The sequence below is a fragment of the Patiria miniata genome, unplaced genomic scaffold (assembly GCF_015706575.1).
Source record: "Patiria miniata isolate m_02_andy unplaced genomic scaffold, ASM1570657v1 HiC_scaffold_14, whole genome shotgun sequence".
Classification (NCBI taxonomy): Eukaryota; Metazoa; Echinodermata; class Asteroidea; order Valvatida; family Asterinidae; genus Patiria; species Patiria miniata.
In genome coordinates this window covers 13,171,234-13,196,420 of record NW_024037052.1, presented here as the reverse complement: position 1 = coordinate 13,196,420, position 25,187 = coordinate 13,171,234, and the positions used below count along the sequence as shown (strand labels likewise).

The 25,187-nt window shown below is 40.4% G+C and overlaps 2 protein-coding genes across 4 annotated transcripts; one reads left to right on the top strand and one right to left on the bottom strand.

The window, feature by feature from the left end:
* Nucleotides 1–1,452: 1,452 nt before the first annotated feature.
* On the bottom strand, nt 1,453–12,911 carry LOC119722140 (chromatin modification-related protein MEAF6-like). Of its 3 annotated transcripts, none has more exons than XR_005270415.1 (7): nt 12,784–12,911; nt 11,747–11,859; nt 9,418–9,502; nt 8,960–9,002; nt 4,264–4,453; nt 3,109–3,594; nt 1,453–3,001 (listed from the first exon to the last, which is right to left on the bottom strand). XR_005270415.1 is itself a non-coding variant. In XM_038192186.1 (7 exons), the coding sequence occupies exons 1-7, from the start codon at nt 12,862–12,864 to the stop codon at nt 3,549–3,551; spliced, it is 624 nt and encodes a 207-aa protein (XP_038048114.1). In that variant the 5' UTR covers nt 12,865–12,911; the 3' UTR covers nt 1,453–3,548. The 3 variants fall into 3 exon arrangements, 2 of the variants coding, with proteins under 2 accessions (XP_038048114.1, XP_038048113.1); XM_038192186.1 differs by adding an exon at nt 7,685–7,750 and having other exon boundaries at nt 1,453–3,594; XM_038192185.1 differs by having other exon boundaries at nt 1,453–3,594.
* An 18-nt stretch (nt 12,912–12,929) lies between these two features.
* LOC119722139 (tRNA (uracil(54)-C(5))-methyltransferase homolog) lies at nt 12,930–23,346 on the top strand. The gene is made up of 9 exons (XM_038192184.1): nt 12,930–13,066; nt 14,527–14,917; nt 15,480–15,579; nt 16,378–16,448; nt 18,221–18,462; nt 19,529–19,845; nt 21,185–21,304; nt 21,438–21,537; nt 22,071–23,346. Exons 1-9 carry the CDS (start codon nt 13,017–13,019, stop codon nt 22,189–22,191), a joined length of 1,512 nt encoding a protein of 503 aa, XP_038048112.1. The 5' UTR covers nt 12,930–13,016; the 3' UTR covers nt 22,192–23,346.
* Nucleotides 23,347–25,187: the final 1,841 nt, after the last annotated feature.

The following is a 25,187-nucleotide window of genomic DNA, read 5'->3' as shown; positions in this document are numbered from 1 at the left end:
ACTATGTCTATTATTTTCGAAGTTGTCTAAATTTTAACCCTAACCCCCTAGGCCCTTTAACCCTTACCCTACTAGACCCTCCAACGCATGCCAATTGTGCCTCAAGAAATTCTCCTATGTTTTTTGCATGGCCCTCCAATATCTGCCATATCATTTCAAGGGTAACTGGACAGGCATTCCAATACATGCCACAGAGAACAATGAGAGTCCTCTGATAACAAAGTGAGTGCCCCCAGCTGGTCAGTATCAGGCACCCTCCAGGGCCTCCAACTCCTGCCAATTGGAGCCTTCACTGTCAAGACTTGTTATCTGCCAAATAACTGCAGCTGGAGGGCATTGGCATAACCAACTGACATGCAGTAAACTACCCTCAGAGAGTAAGGGTTAAGCTAGAAACCATCTTCAATCCTGCAAAACCCTCCAATTGCCACCATGTACAAATTGGATTAAGCCTCAATCCTCCAAAATCCATTATTTTTTTAATTTGTTTAGTGGAGGGGTGACCATTGCCTCAATCCTTCAAAATTCTCCAACAATCACTGTAAATGGGTTGAGGCAGTGCTGATAACACTTAGAAGCAGTGTGGATGATATCAACATAATGCAGGGATCAATTATGCATAGCTGAACATAAACATTGCAGGGTACAGCCTACGAACTTGATACAATGCATCCTTTTTGCCATTCAGCCTCAATATTCCAAAACCGTCTGAAGGAATTTGAAGGATTGAGGAAGGTTAGGGTTCATGATATCGCTATCAAGAGATGCGATTGTTTAAAATTTGTCCTCCATTTTTTGGCCATTTTGTAGCAAATACAGAAGTGAATTTCCTCTTAGTAAACTGATTATGCTTTACATGGGGTCAGGCATACCACCATAATCAGAGTCCAACAGTTTGGGTGTTGAGTTACCATATGGTGTTGGATTTTGCAAGAGTGAGGAAGGATCCTAGTAAATCACTCGGTGGGGTTAGGGTTATCGTACAACCTATGAGTAACAAAAGCAAACTTGGTCTTTCGGTCAGTTTTGTCGAAAGGTCCAACAGCTAAGACCATTTCTTAACATCAAATGTTCAACTCGGATGTGTACTTTTACCTTGAATATAAACCAAATTCAAGGTTTAATACATTGAATTATTTACAACTTTCATTTATGAATGTTTGCAGACAGTGTCCCTGCACTGATGGGGATTTTTCGTGAATTGCAAAAAAATATTAAGATTTCATTATTTGTTGAAGAAATTTTTACATACATGTATAAGCTGTACAGTTTTTTTTTATATTTTGATTGGTGATCTATAGGATCTTCTACAGACCGTGAAAAAAAAAGGAAATTTCTGAAACATTTTCTAAAACCAACCAAGGCCTTGACATTGCATCTCAAAAGATTAAAATTATTCAACGATTGACTTCCGTTCCGAGAAAAACTGCTTCTAGTCTGTCTTTTTTTACGACACCCAACATTTTTCTCTTTCCATAAAAGTTCTAGTCGTGTTGTCTACAATCTTGGAGCCTTTTGTTTTCCGGCCTTGGTTGGTCAAAAAATACCATTATTGAAAACACACACACATACGAACACCGCACCCTTCAAAACTAGTCTTTACGATTAAAGTTTGTACAACACTTAAAAGAGTATTAAACAGATTACACAGTACTTGCATAGAAAGAAGAAAATATAACAAAACAAATTTTAACACATGAACAAACGCTACTCAGTCTAAATCAAATACTTTTGGCCTGTTGCATTTTGTGGGACACTCGGTACAGTTTGCCAAATTTACATGTATGTGGGCATATCCCTTCCTATATTAGAAGTCAACCAAGTACATAATTTATACTCGCTCTTTTGACTTTTAAGTCGTTTGAGGTTTACACTACGCACCCAGCTTTATCCAGCGACGTACAGCAAGTTCCAATGAGGACTGTGGTCAAACATAGTTCGACTAACTTCACTCGAACGTCGGGCTACTCTAGTCAACTGCTCCGACCCAGAGTCCACGGCACGGTTACATCACTGGTAACCAACAGCCACGCGCATTATAATGCACAGCAGGGAGCCAGGATCAAGGCGTTTTGGATGACGTTTCGTCCAGCATTTGACTAGAGATGTCTGCAAGTTGCTGTTTGTGCACAGGCGTAAGTTCCATCACAAATCAACCTCTAGTCACCCGGACTTGCTCTAGCAGGACAGCCAATGAGGCTAGATTTTCCAAGTCACATGGTCAGCAACCGCCCATCAGGACAACCAATGGGTGCGTTTTATTAGCTTACGTGTGTAAGTGAAACCTACACGAGAGCGTTCGATTAGCTATCATGTGATCCTCGTGTCTGCCCCGGTGTCAACCACCACTGCCCCAGCTAGCGAGCTGGTCTCTGGTGGCTGCCCGTGTGTGACGTCAGTGGACAATTTCGTTGAAAGGAAGATTAAAGATGGCGGGAATTTGAATACGAAGTGAGTACAGCCGAGAGATTTATGACACAAATATTGTCAATTATCAACGGTGTTCAATTGGATGGACATGTTTTTGATAATACATAGCATATTTTCCGATTTAGCCATTGTTGATCTGTTTACAGATCTGTTTACAGTGATAAAACTAAATTTACAAGTGAAGCTGAAGACAGTATGCCCAGGGCGTTCACATTTTAAAGTCCCGCCCCAAAATAACCTTTGACCTCAATTTTCCCAGAGTGCCTAGGCAAATACACCACAGCATTTGACAAGCCTCGTTTTGTGACTTCCCCCGGTGTTACCCGGTGTATAAACAGGGAAGCTATTCAAATGCAACCAATGAGGTACATGGTTCCGAGTCACATGATAGCAACCCCATGTGAGGATGGCCATTGAGATAAATTATTTCAAGTCACATGCTTGGCAACCAACTTTCAGGACAACCAATGAAGTACATGGTTCTGAGTCACATGATAGCAACCCCATATCAGGACAGCCAATGAAATAAAGATTCTGTGTCACATCCTTGGCAACCAACTTTCAGGACAACCTATGAGGTACATGGTAATGAGTCGCATGGTAGCAACCCCATGTGAGGATGGCCAATGAGATAAATTAGTCCAAGTCACATGCTTAGCAAGCAACTTTCAGGACAACCAATGAGGTACATGGTTCTGAGTCACATGATAGCAATCCCATATGAGATGGCCAATGAGCTAAATGATTCCCAGTCACATGCTTGGCAACCACCTATCAGGATAGCCAATGAGGCTTTTTTTGACAAGTCACATGCTTAACCATTTGTTTGGCCAGCCAATGAGGCTTTATTTTACAAGTCACATGTGTAACAACCAATTTGGAGAGCCAATGAGGCTTCATTTTTCAGTCACTTGCTTGACAATCGTGTATCAAAACAGCCAATGAGACTTGAGTATTCGAATCTCATGATAGTTATCACTGTAATGTTATCATGTTCCATCAGCTTTCACATTTTTACAATTTTCCGCACATATAGGATTTGCTGGTTGTTTGAACATACACGTTGCTTTAATCTTGTGAATAGGTGGATGAAGTTGAATCTTGAGTCGTTTCTCAATTTACGCATCTTCTGAGTGTCTACTCTTCTTAATCCGCGCCTCTAACCTAAAACAGGGAAATAAACAACATACAGATAAAAAAAACCCACTTTTTTAAAGGTACAGTACATCATTTGCAGCTATCCAAAAAGTAACCATATTATTGTTGAAAAGTTTACTAGGTTTAAAGATAGTAATGGTAATAAAGTCCCTGTGAAATTATTCCTTCTGGTATGCTGTCATTTTGAAGAAAACAATAAAAAGAAAGCAATTTCTGAAGATGCGTCAAGTGACGCATTTTTTGGAAATTCTCGTTAGTAGTTGGTTTGTAATTCGGCAAATCCGTGAACGGGTACCAGAAAGTGTTGAAACGACGCACACACATGCACATTACACAACACAACATTACACAACACACGGGACCTACAGCTTTACGTCCCATCCGAAGGATGAAGCAATAATGGTAAAGTGCCTTGCTGAAGAGCACAAGCACCATGTTCCCACGGTCAGGATTCGAACCCATGTACCACGGCACACAAATCGAACATCATAACCATTGGACCACAGCACCCCTGCATTTAGAGCTAAAACTTCATCAGTTTAGTTGTTAAGCACCCGGTTTGTTGAAAAACTTGGAGTGAATAGCCATTCTGAATCAATTGAATAGAATTCTGTGCACTCTGGGACCAGCTTTACTAGGTTTGCCTCGTCTTCCCTCCCCCTCCCCCAAGCTCACCTGTGTCGGCTCTTGTTTTTCCTCTTCTTGTGACCATGTGACTTGCCATGTGACTTGCTGCTGACGTGATTGGAGCCGCCGGCGCCATGCTTGTCAGCTTCTCCGTCGTTCTGAGATGCCTTTGCCTCGGGCTCGGACTTGGACGAGGAGGCAGAGCCGTCATGGCTACTCTGGTTCTCATGGGCTTCTCCTGGCAAAGACGGAGACGAGAGGAAACTTAAAGATGCAATCCTATGAAATTTTAAGCCAGCGAGGAACTAGTCATCTCAATTCCGTGCTAAAAAGGGGGTCATCTGACTCAATAACAACATTTAACCTGTAAAAAGCTAGTGTTTTTTGGGCCGTCTTTCAGCCGGAATGGTGGGGGAAATTCTGCTCCCCCATCTGGTCTCGGTAATGGCGTGACCTATTGTTATGAAATTCAGCATGCCAGTACAGACTTTCATGCATAGCAAATGCTCAATCAAACAAGGTATTTTGAAGATATGGTCATTCATTTTCCACACTTCAATCCAGGAATGAGTGCATTTTTCTAAACACAATTAATGAAAAACACTGCATTAAATTTTTACGAAATCGGTGTGAAAACATTTGCAAAAATTCAGGCCAAGAACTCATACCGGCCCCGTACAAAACACGTTTGCAGTGATGATATCGGACAAAAATTACGGGGTAGGGGGATGGATCCCACCAACCTCTTAGTGCTCAGCTACATTCCTACAAACATGTTTGGAAACTCTCGCATACAATTACTATGTCTAAAGCCCAGTTCATACTCTGCGCGAAAGCGAAAGCAAACGTGAATTTGTGATGTCATGGCAAGTATTCGCGCTGCGAATTCGTAAAAGTTGAACACATTTCAACTCAGACGAATTTCGCAGCGAATGTTTCATGACGTCAAATTCGCTTCGCATTCGCATGAAGTATGAACCGGGCTTAAGCTTTAAACAATTCTGCTAGAAACTTTTCATGCATCCAAATGTAACTGGTTCAACGGAAGTCATCACATTGAGAGGGAGGTTTCTTGAGTGTTCAGTCAAGTGTTTGGTTCAACAATCTTGCATAAGAGTTCATATTGTATGTTGATACACTTTACCTCTAAGATTACAATGCTTTGGTGAACGGGAAGATGACATTTCACTTTTCACAAATCACAATCAATGGTGAGCAACTGAAACGGCTTTTTAACAGTTTTCTGAATGTATTAACCATATGCAAACATACATTCTGTGCCAAGTTGTCCTTTCAGTCAAAATCAATCAAGTGACTGTTTTCAACAGTTAAGAGCTCCCAGCCTACATAAAGCAGGACTGACTGGCTGTGACTGTTAATGCAACTTGATACAGCTATGCTTTGACTCTAGGTGATTGATAAGCCAGCTGTGCCCACAACTTGTCTGCTTTTGTGTGTTGACTGCATTTGACTAGTCAGGGTGCATGCCAGAAATATGATCCGACTGTTGGTGACTAGCCTGCGTAAAAGGCATGGCAGGGGAAGCGGATTGATTTTTGACTGTCTGTGACTGTTCAGATAGCAGGAGGGTTGAAGTTAGAAGTACCATTATTACTAGACTGTAGATACCTGCCCTACCCCTCAAGAAATGGCATAATGAGAACACCCGTTCTTTATTTTCAAACGTTATTTCACACATCATGATAGATGTTTAACATCCAAAATATGAGTGATGGTTGACCAGGGATTCACAGAAAGCCAACAAAGAAGCACGTAAAAGTTACAAAGTAACATCTTTCAGGTTTGAACAAATGATCGGGAACTTGGAATTGGAACATGTGGAGAGACCTAAACACAATAAACCATTTGCGAGTAACCTATACCCTTTGGGATTTAAATTTGAAAAACATCTGGTACACTGACTTGCTCAAAATGCTTGGCACATTTTAACTTTGAATTCTCCAGGCCAAATGCACTGTTGTTTCACATGATTCAGGGCAAGCTCTTGCATAGTTACGTAAGAGACGCTCAGCACCAATACATTGTTCACAATGGGTGAGAATGGCACAAAGACACCAGACCATGCCAGAGCTGGGGGTTGCTAGCATAAGGCTTGCCCCGAATCACGTGATATATAGTAACAGTCTCTTTAGTTGGGAGAATTCAAATTTAACTCGCAAATGGCTTATTCAATGACAACCACATCATAAAATGTACTAAGAGACAATATCAAATAACACGGTCAGATAATTAACCGGTATTCATAAATACCTCAGACAGTTTAGCCATTCCTATTGGTGGAGAGCCCGTCACGTGGCCGGTATTAAACGGATGATAAAGACATGGCTAGCTGGTCTTAAACACTTTTCCAGTGTCACAATAAAATGTGGACTCCTAAAAATCCAGTGCCTCTTATCGTTTCATTGGTTGAACGTTCACAATCCTCACGTAGGCATGCGCAACACTACCAGGGAGTTAGAATTTTATAGTTCTAAATTCAAAACGCAACGCGCCAGGTGCGTTCTGCGCGACATCGCATAGAACATGATACGCGCGCGTCAATCTCCATAAAAGGGTTGTTTTCATCTTACTCGCCAGCTGAACACTCCATTATTTTGCAGGAGGGATGATTCAAAAAGCATAAAGTGAATTGAACAAAATCGGGATGTTTTGAACGAATTATATGATTTTTTTTTACCGAAAAGGTATTTATGAATGGGAATAAATATGTACTCCGTCGGTATTTATCACTCTGTTTAATACCACTTAGAGTCTGGGTGCTGATAATTACCCTCGCCTCCGGCTCGGGTAATTATCAGCACCCCGACTCTAAGTGGTATTAAACAGAGTGATAAAAACCTCCGGAGCACACATTTATTCCCTTATGAATACCTCAACAGGTTGAAGCTATTAATCATACATCTGATAAAAAACACATGCAAACACTCAACATTGCCTGAAACAAAAGCATCAAATAAAAGGCTAAAATATGAACAGAAAAAATGTCTTCCTCACAATTCATGACAAAGTAACCTTCAAGAAGTAAAAAGGGAAATTCGAAACAGTAAATAAGATCAAATGACCTTTTTTCGCACAAAATTCAACATGCATGAAAACAGGAATATCAACGCATAAACGTTGCAAAATGTGTAAAATTGGTAACAAACAGAAAAGCTGAAAATGTTGAAGACTAACACATCTGCAATAAACAACCAAAAAAAGGTAGCAACTAGAAAATGAACTGGAAAAAAAAAACACTGAAGAAACTTTTACACGCATAATCGAGACACAATGCAACAGTACATCGTCCATGCACACACAGAAAATCTCAAACTTCGATCAACGAAAAGGACAGTATCTCCAGGGATAGACAGCGCCCCCTACAGTCATGCTTCATGCATGCGCAGACTGCCGACAAAGACAGAGCGAGGGAAGGAATGAGAAAGAGATAGACTTTGCAGATTCTCACCATCGGTTGGGGTTGAGATAGAGGATGTAGATTGGGAAGACAACGGTGGTAGTGAAGGTGATGGTTCTACATGAGGAAAGATGTTGGATCAAGGAGAACTCAAGAATGGGTACTTTTTACACACCCCGTATCAGTAGGATAATGATAAACTGAATGTAAACTATAAAGTTAACCTGTGTTTCATTATACAGTAAACTCCGGCTAAACCAACATTGTACAACTCATCAAATTGTCAAGTCGGCCGTCTGACTAAAGTCCCGATTGTCCGTAATGCATTTCCATTGAATTTTTTATTTCTAAGTCGGCTTTTATAAGTCGCCATTTCGCTCAAGTCGTCGTGCTACTCTCGGTCCCCTTTCCGTAAAAAGCATTACAAAATCGTTTGTGTAAGTCGGCATTCAACAAATCATGCATTGGCATCGACTTCCTGTACTGCTGTTGGCAAAGTGTCGAGTGAAAAGTGGTTTCGCACGGCCCGTGATCGCTGCATGCATCGGTGTCAAAAAAGGGTGTCCTACTGCATACCACTATGTGGCGCTATAGGATCTTTGCTGCAAACATCGTATATGCATCGTGAGCATATCAATACCAGTACCCCCTCTGGGATGTACGCATGCGCTCTGTCCATTTTGGGGGTCGTCTTATTGAATGACGACTGCTGCAGTCAATGCGTGCGTGGTATGTACCGGACCACGCGCGCACGCACTTAATTCGTTACTGTGCACGTACATATGTATCGTGGTCTCCACTATCAATATCCCAAACGTGATGATACAATTCGAGGATTAATTTCGAAGCCAATTAGTGCAGTGAATCATGTGCGCAAAAGACCATTCATGTAAGTCGGCAAACTGATGACTTATAGCATATATCGGCATTCGCGTAAGTCGTCACAAATTCTCGGGTCCCGAGAGTGCCGGTTTAGCCGGAGTTTACTGTATTACATTTGATTTATTCACGAGTACGAGTACTTGTACCTCTGAGTACAAGTAAATGCACACCACAAGGCCCTAAATTTTAATTCTCTTTGACTCAATTTCTTTTGCATTATAATACATAATGAGAAATGAGGTACACTTCAAACTCATGACCTTCTTATCAGAGAATAGGGTATTAATTAATTAAACCAACCAATCTGTCGTGTATTTTGTGCAAAACCAAGCAAAGTATTGTGATAGTTCTTCTCAAAAGCATTCAGCACATCATGACGATAAGAAAAAATTTGAAGAAAACTCCAAATGTTTCATTTGACATACAGTTTTTTTGTTTACTTACTTTTATCTTGCTGCTGTTGTGAGTCCGACAAGCCAAGAGAACCCTGTGTATTCAAAGTAAAAAAAAACGTTACAGTAAACATTCAGAAATTGGATGAATTGGTTGATTTATTGCCTCTTGCTAAACTAGCAATCACAACATGGTGTTTCGGTCCTACATGGGCAAGATTACTTTTTAATCAAATATTTTTTTTAACCCTAATCCCTTGAGTGATTTACTAGGTATCTTCCCCACTCTCGCAAAATCCAACACCACATGGCAACTCAACATCCAAACTGTTGGACTCTAATTATGGTGGTATGCCTAACCCCATGTAAAGCATAATCAGTTTACTAGTGCAGTCCTCACTCCAACAGATTCCAACAAAACATGCAGTTGGATATTGGAGGGTTGGAGGTTGGGGTTAAATGTTTTTAAGGGCAAAGGGGGTAAATATTAATTAGCTCCTTTTTACTTACATGTGATGTGATGGAGGATTTGGAGAATAGTCGGTCTGCTTCTTTGAATTTCCTGTTTCGTTTGTCCGTCTTGCTGTTTGTGTTTCTGAAATTTGAAAATTTCAAAGAAGAAAATCAGAAATAGGATGTAAGGCCAAAAAAAAATACTCGGTCTCTGGTCAGCGCGCGCGTCGATTTTAATCATGCGCGTCAACCTTTTTTTTTTTTTCAAATTAACACGGAAGCTACAACAGCGCCCTCTATTGCCGTGCCTCCTCAAATTTTTGTACAAAGGAGCACCAAGGAATGGGGAAATTGAACCAAGGCAAATGATAAAGGGCACCAAGGCAAATTATGGAGGACACCAATGTATAATGAGGACACAAAAAAGCAAAATGAGTACCCACCTTGTCTGTACAATACAAGCTTGAAAAAAAAAAGCCACCAAAAAAAAAAAAAAAACGCGTCGACGCATCAATTCCGGAACTTCGGTCTGACCAGAGACCGACTTTTATTTTGGGGGGGCCTAAGTGGACTCTGACATTTTTGCCTGAAATTTGAGATATAAAAGGAAAAGCATGCACACACATGTTACTTATAATTTGAAAATCAGGCAATTGTAGGAAGACTTACATCCCTACAGCATGAAACTTTAAAGGGAAAATGTAAATTTTCCCAAATCACTGAACCATACTAATTATGAAAAACATGAATATTCATGAGATAAAGGTTTACGGTAGTGCCTTGTAACAAATCTCTTTTGTGAGTTTGTGAGGTTCTGAAAAGAACCGAGGGAAACTCAACGTTTCAGATAGTATGCTCTGGCGGTCGTATGCTCTGCCCGTCGTCTGGAGACTGAAGGGATTCTAACAGAGAAGGGGTGTTATGTAGTGCCAGGTGATGTGATGGAGTTCCTGGGGGATGTGTTCCTTGCCGCAGATGTTGTACGCCCTGCGGACAAGGGCCGGGTTGACAGAAGCCTCGATCTTGGGCTGATGAAAGAAAGTGCTGCGGAGATATCTGTCGCTGTGTGTTGGTTTTCGGTAGGTGTTGCGGGCGAGAGTGCCGTCCTGCTTTCTGGAAACCTCAACTTGAGAAATGAAATGTTGCCATGTTTTTCTTACTCCATGGTGGGTGAATCGGATGCTGCTGTGAAGCCCATTGCTGAGGTGTTCCTTGAAGAATAGGAACTTCTCTAGTCCGAAATTTGGGACTCTCAATACTGTGTATGAGAGTCCCAAAACTTAAGGTATTGAAAACATGCAATACAAGAAAATAGACTGGCACATGAAACAACCAGTCCAACACCGCTTCAGTACTGCATCAATCATTCAACTGTGCCAAAAGAAACATGTGGCATGAACCGGGAACTAGTCTCTATTTCTACACATTTCTCCATAGCCAGCCACCAGACTAATGACAATGAATGCAGAGGTGAGTCTTTTCAAAGAGTTGGACCACGGTTGGTCATGTACCAGTCTAGTCTTTAGCCTCATTTTATTCATTGACTTTCCTCTCATGTGCATATATTGATGAAATGTCTCCTTTTAAAATTGAATTAACCCTAACCCCCTAGGCCCTTGTTGCTTACAACCATCCTCAATCCTCCAAAATCCTCCAAAATTTTTCAACTCCGCCTAAATTTTTCAAAATTGTCAGACAGTCCTGCCTCAAAATGCATTCATCCTCAATCCTCCAAAATCCTCCTCATCCCAAAACTTTGCACTCGTGTTTAAATGAAGGATAACCAACGCCAAATCCTTCAAAATCATCAGACAGTCCTGCCTCAAAATGCATTCATCCTCAATCCTCCAAAATCCTCTTGTGCTTCATTCACCATTCATCCTCAATCCTCCAAAATCCTCATGTGCTTCAATCACCATTCATCCTCAATCCTCCAGAATCCTCATTTGATTCAATCACCATTCATCCTCAATCCTCTAGAATCCTCCAAAACCGCCAGGAGGATTTTGGAGGAGTGAGGTGGGTAAGGGTTAAAATTAGGTTGGTAAAATACTGGGGACCTCTTCTTTGCCTAATGGAATTTTTGGAGAAATTTGCTGGCTAAAGAGGGAGCAAAGTTGGCCTGCGTTAGTTTTGCACATTTCAGAGCACTCCAGGTCCCAGTCTGGAGCTTCTCCTGCCCGTGCTGTCAGATGATGAAGGCGTCATCGATGTACCAGAGCCAAAACCATGGTCTGTGGTCCACTGTGGTGATAGCAGTCACCTCAAACTCTTCACTGCTTCCAGTCACACTACATAACACCCCTTCTTCGTTGGAATCCCTTCAATCTCCTGATGGGCAGAGCAAAATATTCAAATCTTCTATGAATATTCATACTGTGCTTACTTATTGGTCAGATAGCGATCCCATCCTCGGATGATGTTTCCATAGAGGGCGGTGTCCTCTAGGTAGCTTCCCTCAAATGCGTAGATTTGTCTTTCAAGATTTGCAAGGGTCTCCTGCAAAATAACATAATAAATAGGGCAATAGTTATTTTTTTAGGACCCCTCAATTTTTACAAAACATTTGGCCGTTGCTTTTTTTACAGAAGTTGACCATCGCGCAATGGTTCTTGAACTTGAAAAATTTCCCTTAAAAAGAAAATATTTCAGAACCAAAAATCCGACAGAAAAATTATATGTGGACTTAAACGAGCTGGTTCAGTGAGTTCAAAATTACAGTGAAGTAACGAATGCCATAGATCCTTTTTAAAATTATATGACAGAAATAAAATTGACAGCCAAACTCGAAACCCAGCTTATAAATATCTGAAGTCATAGGCCCCCCCCCCTTCATAATCATAGGCCTTTTTTGATATTATTATTTGAAAATGAAATATTTTATTATTACAATGTACAACAAAAATGTTGCGAAACAAATGTCAAATGAATGTTATAATCCTTACTTATTCTTATTTAAAGACAACTAAATAATTTTTAAAACTTTTCCTTTTAAGTTTGAGGCTTTATACACTCAAAATAAATAGTCCCATTCAAAATAGGGTGGGAATTTTCCATAAACAACCAAAAGAGGGCGCTATACCAATATGATGGGTTCATTTCATTCAATTAAAAATCCCAAAATAGCACATTTCACGTTGAATCAAAGCAATCAAGATGTTATGGGTTGCCAATTGAACATCAAATGTTACTATGATTTAGAGAAAATATTCCAAATGAGAGCCATTGTTCAATTTTGGGGTCCACTTTTCCTTGAAGTAACGTCATCGAGAAAGTTCGTGCTGCCAATGACAGCGCAAATTACCCGCCACAATTTCGTCCATAAAAAACCTATTTTAACCAGTAATCACGGAGTAGATCCAACTAAAAATACATTCCACGCAAAGCGTGCATATCGATGTATTGTTATTTATCACTTTTTACCGCAATTTCAGCTCGCCTCTTCACCAATTCAGCCAATTCTGCCCTAGTATCTGTCTGGAGCGGCAAAGATTTGGACGACATTTTGCCCGGGTTCCCGGATGGTATTTGTACCCGCTTGTAACAGGATCGTGGATAGGCCAATAAGCGGATAAAATGGGTGGAGCTTTTTCTGGCGACCAATCACAATCAATCTAGCTCCGGTTGTGTGGATTTGATTGATAGTTCATTACAAGATGGCTGCGCCCATTTCAAAACATTTGGCACGTGTGCCAAGCTTTTTGAGGTATAAACAGATTGTAACAACCATTTTCAACAACATATCTTATGAACAGAGGTTCAGGGAAAATGGGTTTCTGAAGTATTGGCCTAAAAAAACATCATCTGCTGTTGTAATCTATGATCTAGATTAATGTGCCGTGATTGCGCGCGCGATCGCTGTTGTACGAGTGTCCGGAAAGTGGGCAAGAAGCTTCACTGTTCATTTTCTTTTCAACTACTTTTTATTTAGTGAAAAATTGACGTGAGCAGGCACAAGTAGCCCCTTAAATAATGTGGCTCAAATACTGGACTTCCTCTGTATTGTGAGCCACACGGCGATGTCACGATGAATAGCAAGCCAACACACATGACCCACGCGAGGCAACATTGTTGTAGGCCTATATTTTGATATATTAGCATTCATGTCTTTTCAACATTTTTGCAATGACTGACTGACCTTCATTGACATATAAATATATCAATGTAGGCCTACTGACGCCTTTTGTTTGGTTGTATACAAAGTCTACGGAGAGTTGAGTGCATTTATAAAGTATTTTCTTACAAAATTTGAAATGTTTCTCAGTCCCAGATTCATGTCTTTTCAACATTTTTGCAATGACTGACTCACTGACTGATCTTCATTGACATATAAATATATCAAGTGGCATCAGCCTCAGGATGCAACATTCTTTCTGAAATTGAAAAAGATTCCCATATCTGGCCATCACTAATTTTTCCCGTCAATGATCTATCAGCCATCAGAAAGTGATCATGTGTCCTAAAAAGTCAGATTTATCAGGGAAAATATAGAAGTATTTACTGAGAAAACATGTAGACATTTTCAGACCAGTCCCATACGGTTTGTGCACAGGGGGACAAGTGATGGCCAGATATGGAAATCTTTCCCTGATATCTAAGTTATAGAATAAGAAAGCACATGGGTGCCTTCCAATTCTAGAACTTAGAAGTAGAGGAAATCCAAATCAGGAGGTTTTTTTTTTCACTTAATATTCACCTGGTCAAAAACAGTAAAAAATTAATAGGTCAATGGTGCATAAATCCTCAGGACCTTGAGAAAAATACTGCAGTAATTCTTGGACAAAACTGTCTGCAAATTTTTGCCTGAAAATTACAGGGTAGCTATACAAGTATGATCTAAAGCTCGTTCAGAATTCAATTTTTCCTGGTTATTATTAACCAGGTCAGCATTTTCCGTAGAGAATAACAAGTGAAAAAACAAACAGTCATGAGTTCAATTTCCTCAAACCAATTTTTTTTCCTCATATGTTGCTATCACCGCCATGTGGCTCACAATGTGCAGGAAGTCCAGTATTTAAGCCACATTATGGGGCTAAGGCACAAGATGTCCTTGTTATAATTGCTGACTAAAGGGGCTAGACACACCCGTGAGACTGAGGACATTAAACTGTATTGAAAACATATATTTCATTGTTTTAATAGTGATTTCATTTTTTCTCTATTTAGTGTTTTGCGTCGACACTGTAGTGCACAAATTCAGCCGAAGAAGCAACGGAAAAAGACAAAATCACAAACAGCCCCACCAGCATCATCGTCAGAGCCGCTACCCGAGGAGTTCACTCCCACCTTCACGAACACAGAGGAGACAACTCATCACGCCGACTCAAACTGTGCCAAAGCCTACCTCAATAACAAACTGCGAGAGGCGGTCACGCCTCTGTGGAAACTCCCTTACGAGAAGCAGTTACAGCTCAAACAGCTCAAGAATTCCAACGTGCTGTTGAAACTGACAAATGCTCTTATTGAGCAAGAAGCTGCAGTTGGCTTAACGGAGATCTTGGACAGGACCAAGAAATTTGGAGGAGTGTGTTGTCATTTGGAAAGAATAAAACCTTCGGTATTGATATATTTTTTTCCTTTAGTTGATGGGTTTATCATTCAGATTTGAATATCTTCAGGCTGACCTGTTGTTAAACATCCGTTTAGCATTTTTGGGATTCAGGTATTCAAAAAATGTGAGCGGTCTCGTTGATATGATGAAAAACATCCATAATAGTGTTTTTATCGTCTGCGCATGTTTTGAGAGCTGCCATGAGGAATATAAGCTTAGATTTCTTCTCTAAAATCGGTCAAATATCAGCCATTCATATAATTTTTAGTAAGCTCTTTGTCAATTTTCAACAAGTGCAGGCGCTAGCAAACCTTGATCAGCTGCCAATTTAGGCTTGCGCATGATTAACCTGATCGGTGCATTTCAAAATCAAATATTCGAATATTCGATCAGGTCCAAGTTGGAGTAATGGAATACTAAATCCATTTTTGAACACCATAGTTTAGATTTGTAAAATACGTCATTGGTAATTTTGAGAAAAATTACCTTGTAGTGGCCAACTCACTATAAAATGATAATAACAAGTAGTTCTGTGCTGTAATGTTTGTACCGTATCGTTTCCCTTCAGCCACTGACGGAAGGCTACAGAAATAAATCAGAGTTCAGCGTTGGTGTCGGAGCCGATGGAAACAGGAAGACGGTAGGACTCTTCATCGGAGAGTGGAAAAGTAAGAAAATATAAAAATTTAACCACTTTTCTATTGATGTTGAGGATGAACAAAATAAGCTTTAACCAAAAGGGGATTCGAACCTGAAACCTTTGGAATACCATGACGGTGCTCTACAATCTGACTTATCAAGCCCTTTAACCCTAACCTCCCCAACCCTTCAAATTCCAACTGCATGCTTTGTTGGATTCTGTTGGAGTGAGAACTGTTCTTGTAAACTGATTATGCTTTACATGGGGTTAGGCATACCACCGATAATCAACAGTTTGGGTGTAACAGTTTGGGGAGTCAGGTTGGCGTAGCGGTACTTTCCTCGCCTTCCACCGCTGTGACCTGGGTTTGAAACCTGCCCGGGCCAATATGTGGATTGGGTTTTCAGTCCCTACCTGATTCCGTGGGTTTTCCTCAGAATGTTCCTCTGGGCTTTTCCTTCAACCTCTCAAACTTGCTTTCGAGCTACAGTGCCCAGGGCACTTTTGAGAAATCCTTGGTTTCATTACCAGAAAGAAATAAGATAAATAAATAAATAAGGTTACCATAGGGTGTTGGATTTTACAAGAGTGAGGAAGGCTCCTAGTAAATCACTCAAGGGGGTTGGGGTTAATAGTTGGAAGTTGATGTTTTTCCAAGTGGGGTTTTGAAAATATACATCAAGTTACCTTTAATGACAAGTAAATATATTGTGGAAAGAAACATCAAAATGAATCAAGGTAGTGTCACAATTTGTCTTGGGTTCTCTTCAAAAGTAGTCTACCTATTTTAAGATTGAAGTAATATTTCCACACTGTCTTCTTTCAGAGAAAAATATCGTATGTCTGCCCTCCGGCCCTGCGAGGAACATCAGCCAAGCACACAAAAATGTTGAAAAGGTAAATTGTAAAAAGTATAAAGTACTCTGACAAGCCAATGTCTTGTGGTACATTGTCATGTTTATGGATCTCAATAGCTTCTCTGGTACAGGGTGAGTCAAAAAAAGCAGAACCCAAACCCCCAAAATTATTTTTTTATATTTAAAAAAATATGTAGCACCAAACATAATAATGACTGGAAAGCCAATTTCATAAGCTACTTTTAGATGAAATAATTACTGAAATTGCTCAATCCGTTCGAAGAATATCACCATTTCAACGAAATGACTTTAAAACCTCTTTCGTCCAAAAAATGCGACTTCAAGAATCGACGTCACATTTGTCTTCAAACATCACCAGGGATAAAACCTCAGTTTAAAAGTTTAAAATATTCAACAAAGTCCTTTTGAAGGTCGGTCTTTTAAAAAAAGTGGATTCTGTAGATCATTTTGTTTGCCTAACCAGGGTTGTTAATAAACATATTGTGCACTACAGTTGTTGACAGTTGTTGAAACAAGTATTCTGTGTCATTTTCTTTGTTGTTCCAAACAATCAGAATACACAATAAACTTCTTTTTTTGGACGAGACAGGTTTTAGGGTCCTTGCGTTTAAATGCCGATATCGTTTGAATGGATTGAGCAATTTCAGTATTTTTTTCATCTAAAAGTAGCGTATGAAATTTGCTTTCTCGTCATTATTATGTTTGGTGCTACATATGTTTTTAAATGTGAAATATAATTTATGGGATTTGGGTTCCGCTTTTTTTGACTCGCCCTGTACGACCAGTGCTTCTATGGGGCTATGATTTCCGCTTGTTCCCAATCATCGACCCGATCCAAATCAGCAGAGTGTTTGATAATATACAAATATAACATGGTTTGAGGGTGGACAGTCGATATTCGCTCCCCGAGGTATTGAAAGTTGACAAACTAGTTCCCGAGGCGAAGCTAATATCGACTGTCCACCCAAAATAAACCATGTTATATTTGTTTTACTATACCTCATACATATTCAGTCGCCGAATTTTGTTTTATTATTATGCACCTAAAAAAAAATTTGGGGAAACTTGTACAGCTCACCAAAAGATTCAACTTCAATTACTAGTTCGGTTCGTTTGCAATTATAATACAGTTACTACAGTTGTAAATACAGTTGTTTGCAATGTGTACAACTTTCTTTTGTACAGGAGACATCTTTACACGGTCTATACATTTTCTCCAGTACGGCATCATTGAGCTCTGTAAATTAACTTTTACGCGAACCGTGCAACCATGCATCTCTCCTGTGCGATGTTCGCGCGTGCTTACTGCACCCGTGCGACAGTTCCTCGATTGCTCTGTAAAGCGCATGCGTAGTAGACTGTCGCACGGGTAACCCATGCGACAGTCTACTACGCATGCATATTTACAATGTGCGTGAATCCTCGCGCGCGCGTTTGGTAAACAGCAAGAATAACATCTGGCACGTGATGGTGAATTGACCAGTGAACGTCCGGCTCTCGATCATGAATATGTATGAGGTATAGTAATAGCAGATTTGTCAAGTTCCCCTCTGTGCCAGTGAGCTATGTGTTCTTTAAGCCTGGTAGTGTGGTCTCTGCCGGTCTGGCCAATGTACACTCTGCCACACGAGCAAAGAATTCGGTAAACTCTGGCTTGTCTGTGTGGAGTGTGTTTGTCTTTGTGGGTACTGTACAATAGTTTATTGGTAGAATTGTTTGAAAAACATCATTTCAAACGTCCTAAATGTTATGTAATTTGAAACTCTTCCACTTTGATGCAACCACCGCCAGGCCTACCAGACGTTTCTCCTGCAGTCCCCCCTCGACGTGTCCCTCAGCTTCAAGGACAGCGGCAACTGGCGAGGGATGACGGTCCGTTCCAACCAGGAAGGAGACCTGATGGCGATCATCAGCTTCAGTCAGAATGATCTGACCGAGACGGAGACAGAGGATGCCATGCTGTCGCTGCAGGACTTCTTTGCTTACGGGGAAGGCAAGGATTGCGGGCTGACCTCTCTCTACTTCCAGTCCAGGTCAGGGGTCGTCCTGTATTGATATCCTAAAAAATCAAATATCCACAATCTTTATTCTCTTGGTAGTATTTCCAGGAATTTTCCCAAATCTGCCAAGTCTATCACAGTGCAAGTGTACAATGGCCCAGCGAAATTAACCATTTTGTGTGTAGTGTGAATGGCACCTCAAAATCATTCAATGTGCCGGCCGGTCCACACAGTAACACTACCCCTAAGCCTGCCAGACGCAACACAGCGCATCAGGTGTAAAAGTCTGGTGCACTTTGATGCATTCAGCTACCAACACCAGTGCATAGACGGCCGCTTCTGAAACAATGAGAGCTAATCTCATTGAACAATGACAGAGCTGTGTCCTGCTGCAGTTGGTGACCACAAGCTGAGCATTTTGGCCTTGAGATGTTTGACCTGATGGATCTTGCTACACTGGGCAGGCTTGTCATTTTAGACAAGTGTTGAATGTTGCTGAGACAACAGGGTTTCTAGCCACAATACCCTGGAGGGCATGAAAGACCCATCATGTACTGGACTCTACCTTCATTAACCTTACAAATCCTCTAAAACCTCCTGGATGTTGAAGGATCTTGGAGGGTATGAGTTATTAAAAAAGCTTCCATATTGCCAAACTGCAGAATATCATGGCGGATCAAACTGACCCAAATTTCTCTGTTTTGACCGCAAAAAAATAAACTCTCTTTCATAGAAAACATATGTTGTGGAAATAAAAATTATGGTGGAACCTTGAAACTCACTTGTGAAGTAACTGTAACCCTCATTTACCTTGGTAAAAAGTCAGAACTGCCAAAAATTCATAAAATTACTTTGGTAATTTACACGTTTAAAAAAAATTGACGGTACTCCACATATTGCTAAAAGGTAGTGTAGAGTTCAACTAAAAATTCAGCTTGGAAATTTCATTCATTTAATTTCATTTATTTTTTTCTCAGGTAAGAACACACACATAGACACAGAAATGTTATGCCATGTCTTTCATGGACCATTCAAATCTTGCCATATTCATCTATTCATGTATTCAAATCGTGCCATTCATATACTTGCAATTGTTAAGCTTTCGGACAAGGGCCACCAATGAGGACGCCCCGTTCCACCTCCTGCTCGGCAAGCCCCACCTCCATGAGACCCTCTTTGATCTGCAGTTCCGGATCTCCCCGGACGCCTTCTTCCAAGTCAACACCCCGGCCACGGAGGTCCTGTACTCCACCGTCATGGATCTGTGCCGGCTGGGACGGGACACCACGGTCCTGGATCTGTGCTGTGGGACGGGGACCATCGGACTGGTCATGGCAGACAGGGTGAGGGAAGTGGTGGGGATAGAGGTGATACAACAGGCGGTGGAGGATGCCAGAGTCAACGCAGAACTCAATGGTACGTGTGGGCTTGGATTTTTAAACATCTCATGCCTGTATTTTACTAGCTTCAGTTCAGCAGCAGTATAACTCAATTTCGAGATGAACTAATATAAAAACAGCAAAGTGATTTGTAGCAGTCAATAGAAGAGACAACCCTTTTCAACACCTTACTTGCTTTGCCCGAAGATCTTTTATTAAGGGAGTAAATGTGTGCTTGGGAGGTGTTAAACACTCTGTTGAAGACCGGTTGGAGTTTGGATGCGGCGAGGGTAATTATCAACATCCAGACTCCAACCGGTCTTAAACAATATGTTTAATACCGACCAGGCACATATTTATTCTCATTCATAAATACCTTTTTGGTCAAACAATCAAAAACTTTACCAAAAGTAAAAACAAGTCAAAAATTATATATTTTCAATGATTTCGATCAACAAAACACCCCTCTAGCTATGCAGGGTGAGTAAAAAAAAACGAAACCCAAATGTCGGGACTATTGCTGGCACTTTCAAAATCTAGGATATGAAAACCCAAATCATAAGCTTTCTTTTAGCACAAGAAATGTTCAAATCACTCATGTACTTTTTGACTTATGGAATTTTAAACACAACCACCGTTTTATAGTTCTATCCACGGATCACAAAAAAGGTGTGCATTCTTTTAGCAAAACGAAAACAAAGCGCACACATCCCTATGTGATTTGTTTTCGATTTGCTGAAAAGTGAAAGAACACTGAACTTTTTTGTGATCCGTGGACAGAACTTTAAAACGGTGGTTGTGTTTAAAATTCCGTAACTTGAAAAGCACATGAGTGATTTGAATGATTCTTGTACTAAAAGAAAGCTTATGAACTGGGCTTTCATATCCTAGATGTTGAAAGTGCAACATGCAGTTCTTCACTAAAACAATGGTCCCAACATTTGGGTTTCGGTTTTTTTACTCACCCAGTACAGTGGTAAGGCCCTCTGGAAAACAGCTACTTATATGGAGATTGACGCGCGCGTACTGCGCAATGTGGCACACAACACAGATGTACCGGTGTAGTGTGATTTTAGGACTATGAAAAACTGTCTCACTGGTAGTAGTGCGCATTGCCTACGTGAGGATTGCGAACGTTCAACCAATATGGAATGGTGCTGGCACTGGATTTCAAAGGAGTCAAAATTTCATGTGACACTGGAAAAGTGTTTAAGACCAGCCAGCCAGTCTTTATAAACCCTTTAAAACCACCCATGTGACAGGCTCTCGATCAATAGGAATGGGTAAACTGTCTTAGGTATATATGAATAAAAGTTGACAGCCCTAAGTGGCACAAGTTCAATTTAAACCATGCTTTCTTTATTATCGTATTCCAGCTATATCCAATGCGACATTTGTCTGTGGCCCAGTGGAAGAGGTTCTACCTGACCTCCTCCCAACACTAGAGGGCGCTGGTGATCTCGTGGTAGTAGCCAATCCGGCAAGAGCTGGATTACGTAAGTACCTATCTCACTTCTGCAATTCTAATAATGTAACCTTTTTCAACAGTGCTCAGTGTGGTTTTGCTCATAAGTTGAAAAAAAACACCTTTATTTGGTTCTCATGTGTTTTTTTCCCCCTTCTGTTTAGATCCGAGAGTTGTACGAATCATCAGGAACAGCCATTCAATCAAGAGGCTGGTTTACGTGTGCTGCAAACCCGAGGGATCGGCAGCCAAGAATTTCACAGAGTAAGTGACGTACAAATGGACTAGTCCATTAGGATTTGGAGGTGCTAAGGGACATTAGGCATTGCTGTACGTATATCAGTAGCCACTTTCAGTTTCATCACTGCTATGGACCAGTCTGAGCACTTTGAAGGGCCCCTTCAAAGGAGACACCATTTTACATGCTACTGTTGTGCCCTTGAGTAAGGCACTTTACCTCAATTACTCCTCTCAACCCAGGTGTTAAATGGGTACCAGCATTATTCAATGCTGGGAAGGTAACAGACTCGCTGTGGAGGAGGTGTGGCGATCCCCCACAGCAGCATTACATGGACTGGAGTCTGGGCCAATCGCTTCGAAAGAGAGATGGGCACTCCGTTCCTGTTAACACAGTTTATCCTTACAGGTAGGGCGGTTCGGGGCTATACATGATTCCTTGCTCAATTTTATCTTTTAGTCCCCTAACCTATGGCCCTTGAACCCCATCAGGGCCTCTACGCCCCTCTTGTACACTGAACCTTTCCAATGATGTTTCATGTTGTCTTCTTTTCTCCTAGCCTGTGTTGCCCCCCTACTACCAGACTCCATGGCAAGCCGTTCACCCCCATCAAGGCCGTCCCTGTCGATCTCTTCCCAGACACCTACCACTGTGAGCTCGTCCTGCTTTTTGAGAGGTGATTCCAGGTAAAATCTGGCCTAGTTTAAATCCTTTTCAATACATTTTTTACATGACATGTACAAATTTATGGCTTCTGACTAGCGCCCCTGAACAAAGATATTGACAAACTGGGGAACCACCAACATGGGGCTGGATAACTCAGCTAGTAGAGTGCGGGTACGATAATTCGGAGGTCGCAGGATGATATACCGCTCCAATCAATTTCTTTGTTCAACTTAAAAATTTGTTTTAAGAACTAAGAACACCTGCTGTCTGGGAACAGATCCCAGTATGATTTTTGTTGTCACAGTTCTCAGGTTTTGGTTGTACTAGCTGCATTATTTAAGGGACCTTGTGTCAGCTCATGTCAAGAAATTCAAAGCATTGTGGATAAGCTTACTAGCATATTCAGCACGAGTGCTTAGCCATGTGTATGAGTACAAATCTTAGCCACGATTAAGAGTATAAGTAATTAGCCAAGAGTATGAGTACAAGTACTTAGCCAGGAGTATGAATATGAGTACTAGTACTTAGCCATGAGTAACAGTACAAGTACTTAGGCAGGAGTACAAGTACTAAGTCATGAGTACGAGTACAAGTACTTTGCCATTAGTACGAGTACAAGTACTTAGCCATGAGTAGGAGTACAAGTACTTAACCATGAGTAGAAGTACAAGTACTTAGCCATGAGTAGGAGTACAAGTACTTAACCATGAGTAGAAGTACGAGTACTTAGCCATGAGTACGAGTACAAGTACTTAGCCATGAGTACGAGTACAAGTACTTAGCCATGAGTACGAGTACAAGTACTTAGCCATGAGTACGAGTACAAGAACTTAGCCATGAGTAGAAGTACAAGAACTTAGCCATGAGTACGAGTACAAGTACTTAGCCATGAGTAGAAGTACAAGAACTTAGCCATGAGTACGAGTACAAGTACTTAGCCATGAGTAGAAGTACAAGAACTTAGCCATGAGTACGAGTACAAGTACTTAGCCATGAGTAGAAGTACAAGTACTTAGCCATGAGTAAAAGTACAAGTACTTAGCCATAAGTAAAAGTACAAGTACTTAGCCATGAGTAGAAGTACAAGTACTTAGCCATGAGTATGAGTACAAGTACTTAGCCACGAGTACGAGTACAAGTACTTAGCCATGAGGGGAAGAATTCCATACATGGACATCACTAATTTTTCCCTGCAATGACCTATCAGCCATCAGAAAGCGATACCATGTCCTAAAAAGTCAAATTAAGCAGGGAAAATATTGAAGCATTTACTGAGAAAACACTTAGAGTGTTTGAGTACAAGTACGAAAAAATGTACTCAGGTACAAGTGAAAAAATTCATCGTTTTCAGAACCTAAATTTGTTGTGCACTTTGAAATGTTGAGACTTTATGAACAAAACCATGTTAAAAAAAAAAATCCCTGTATTAAAGAAATCTGGAAACATTAACAAAGTGATCAGGTTTTAGAAACATTTCTTTGTTATTGACATGTTGACCTTTTATTCAATAATTTAAATGGTTAAACTAACTTTTTATATATTAGGTAATGTAACTGGAAGTTTTAATATTTACATATTGTGCCAATTAAGTTTCTACATACATAATGACTGAGACGGAAAAACTCATGAAAAACAAACTCTCTTTTGTGCAGCAAATTGTGGCATTTCATGTTGGTTTCTTTCGATGTCTCTTTTACGAAATATATCTTTGAGATAAATCTTCAAAAGATCAATTTTACGCCATGATTTATTTTATCCCGTAAAAGTAGGAAATGCTTTTAAGAAGTGGTACATGTACATGATTGTAAAATTAATGTTTCGTTGTCATGACTAAGTGAAATTGGGCAAGATGTTACGATGGATTTGGGATTATGGCCATCAAATATTCCTTTTGTATCGTCCCAGAATCTGTGTATAAGCCAATAAATAAAATATAAAAAGTTTCAGCTTTTGTCCCGAAACACTGGTCATTGTGACAAATATATAAATAATAATAAATGACAAATTATAAATAATTATCAATAAAACCCCCTAAAAAATGAATAAATAAATAAATAAATAAAGTACCGAGTGGGAGTACTTTCAAAAAGCAATGACATGTATATTATATTCTATTTGCAAATTGTCTCTATTTGTAGCAACAGTAGTAAATGGTAACAGTATTAGACTTGTTCAAGTTCTCTTATTGTCCACAATAAGTATTTAAAGCAGCACACATAAGAGCAAAGGGTCTATTTTATTAAAGAGACATTAGAGGACTGTTTTGCAATGTTAGTAACCTGGACCAGGCATGTTTTTAACCCCACCCACTGTTTTTGACAGTGAAGCTGGTCCTCATTCATCAATAGGGGGCGCCCTTTTCTGTTTTGTTTTCTACGTCTTTTCGGTGCATGTTACACCCTGCCCCCCTCCCAGTTCCACCTCCTTTGCCCAGACCACAGCAGTGTTATGTAAGTCTTCCCAATGTACAAGAACTTATTTATTATTCTTACCAGATATAGGCCTAGGGTACACTATTTGGGGAATTGGGACCTACCAAGAGTTGTGGGAGGGGGCTATGCCCCCACTGGAAAAGCCCAGCAGTTTTCCATATTGAACTATCAATTACCAGACTAAAACCTACAAGATTGAGAAGAAAACTACTTGAAACATACCATGCATTTATGCATACTGAATTTAAAATGTGCCCTTGGCAGTCCGCGTAATTTTTTTTCCTAGGAGGGTTAGGGGCAATGACATGAATAATTCAGTTTTTCCTTTGAATCATTGCAAGACTTAGGTTCTCGTTCTATTTTCCCCTTAATTTAAAATTATCTCAGTGATAAATTTGGAGAAGAAAAATAGCTGATGAAAATGAGCAGCGACGACGTGGATTCGAACCAGGGATCTTTGTATCCATAGCTCATCTCGCTATCCACTAGGCTACTGTGTGGTAGCTCGACGACAACCGTTCTTTAAAATGCTTTAATGTATTGTTACTAGTTGAGTAACTAACAACAATGCTGATGAT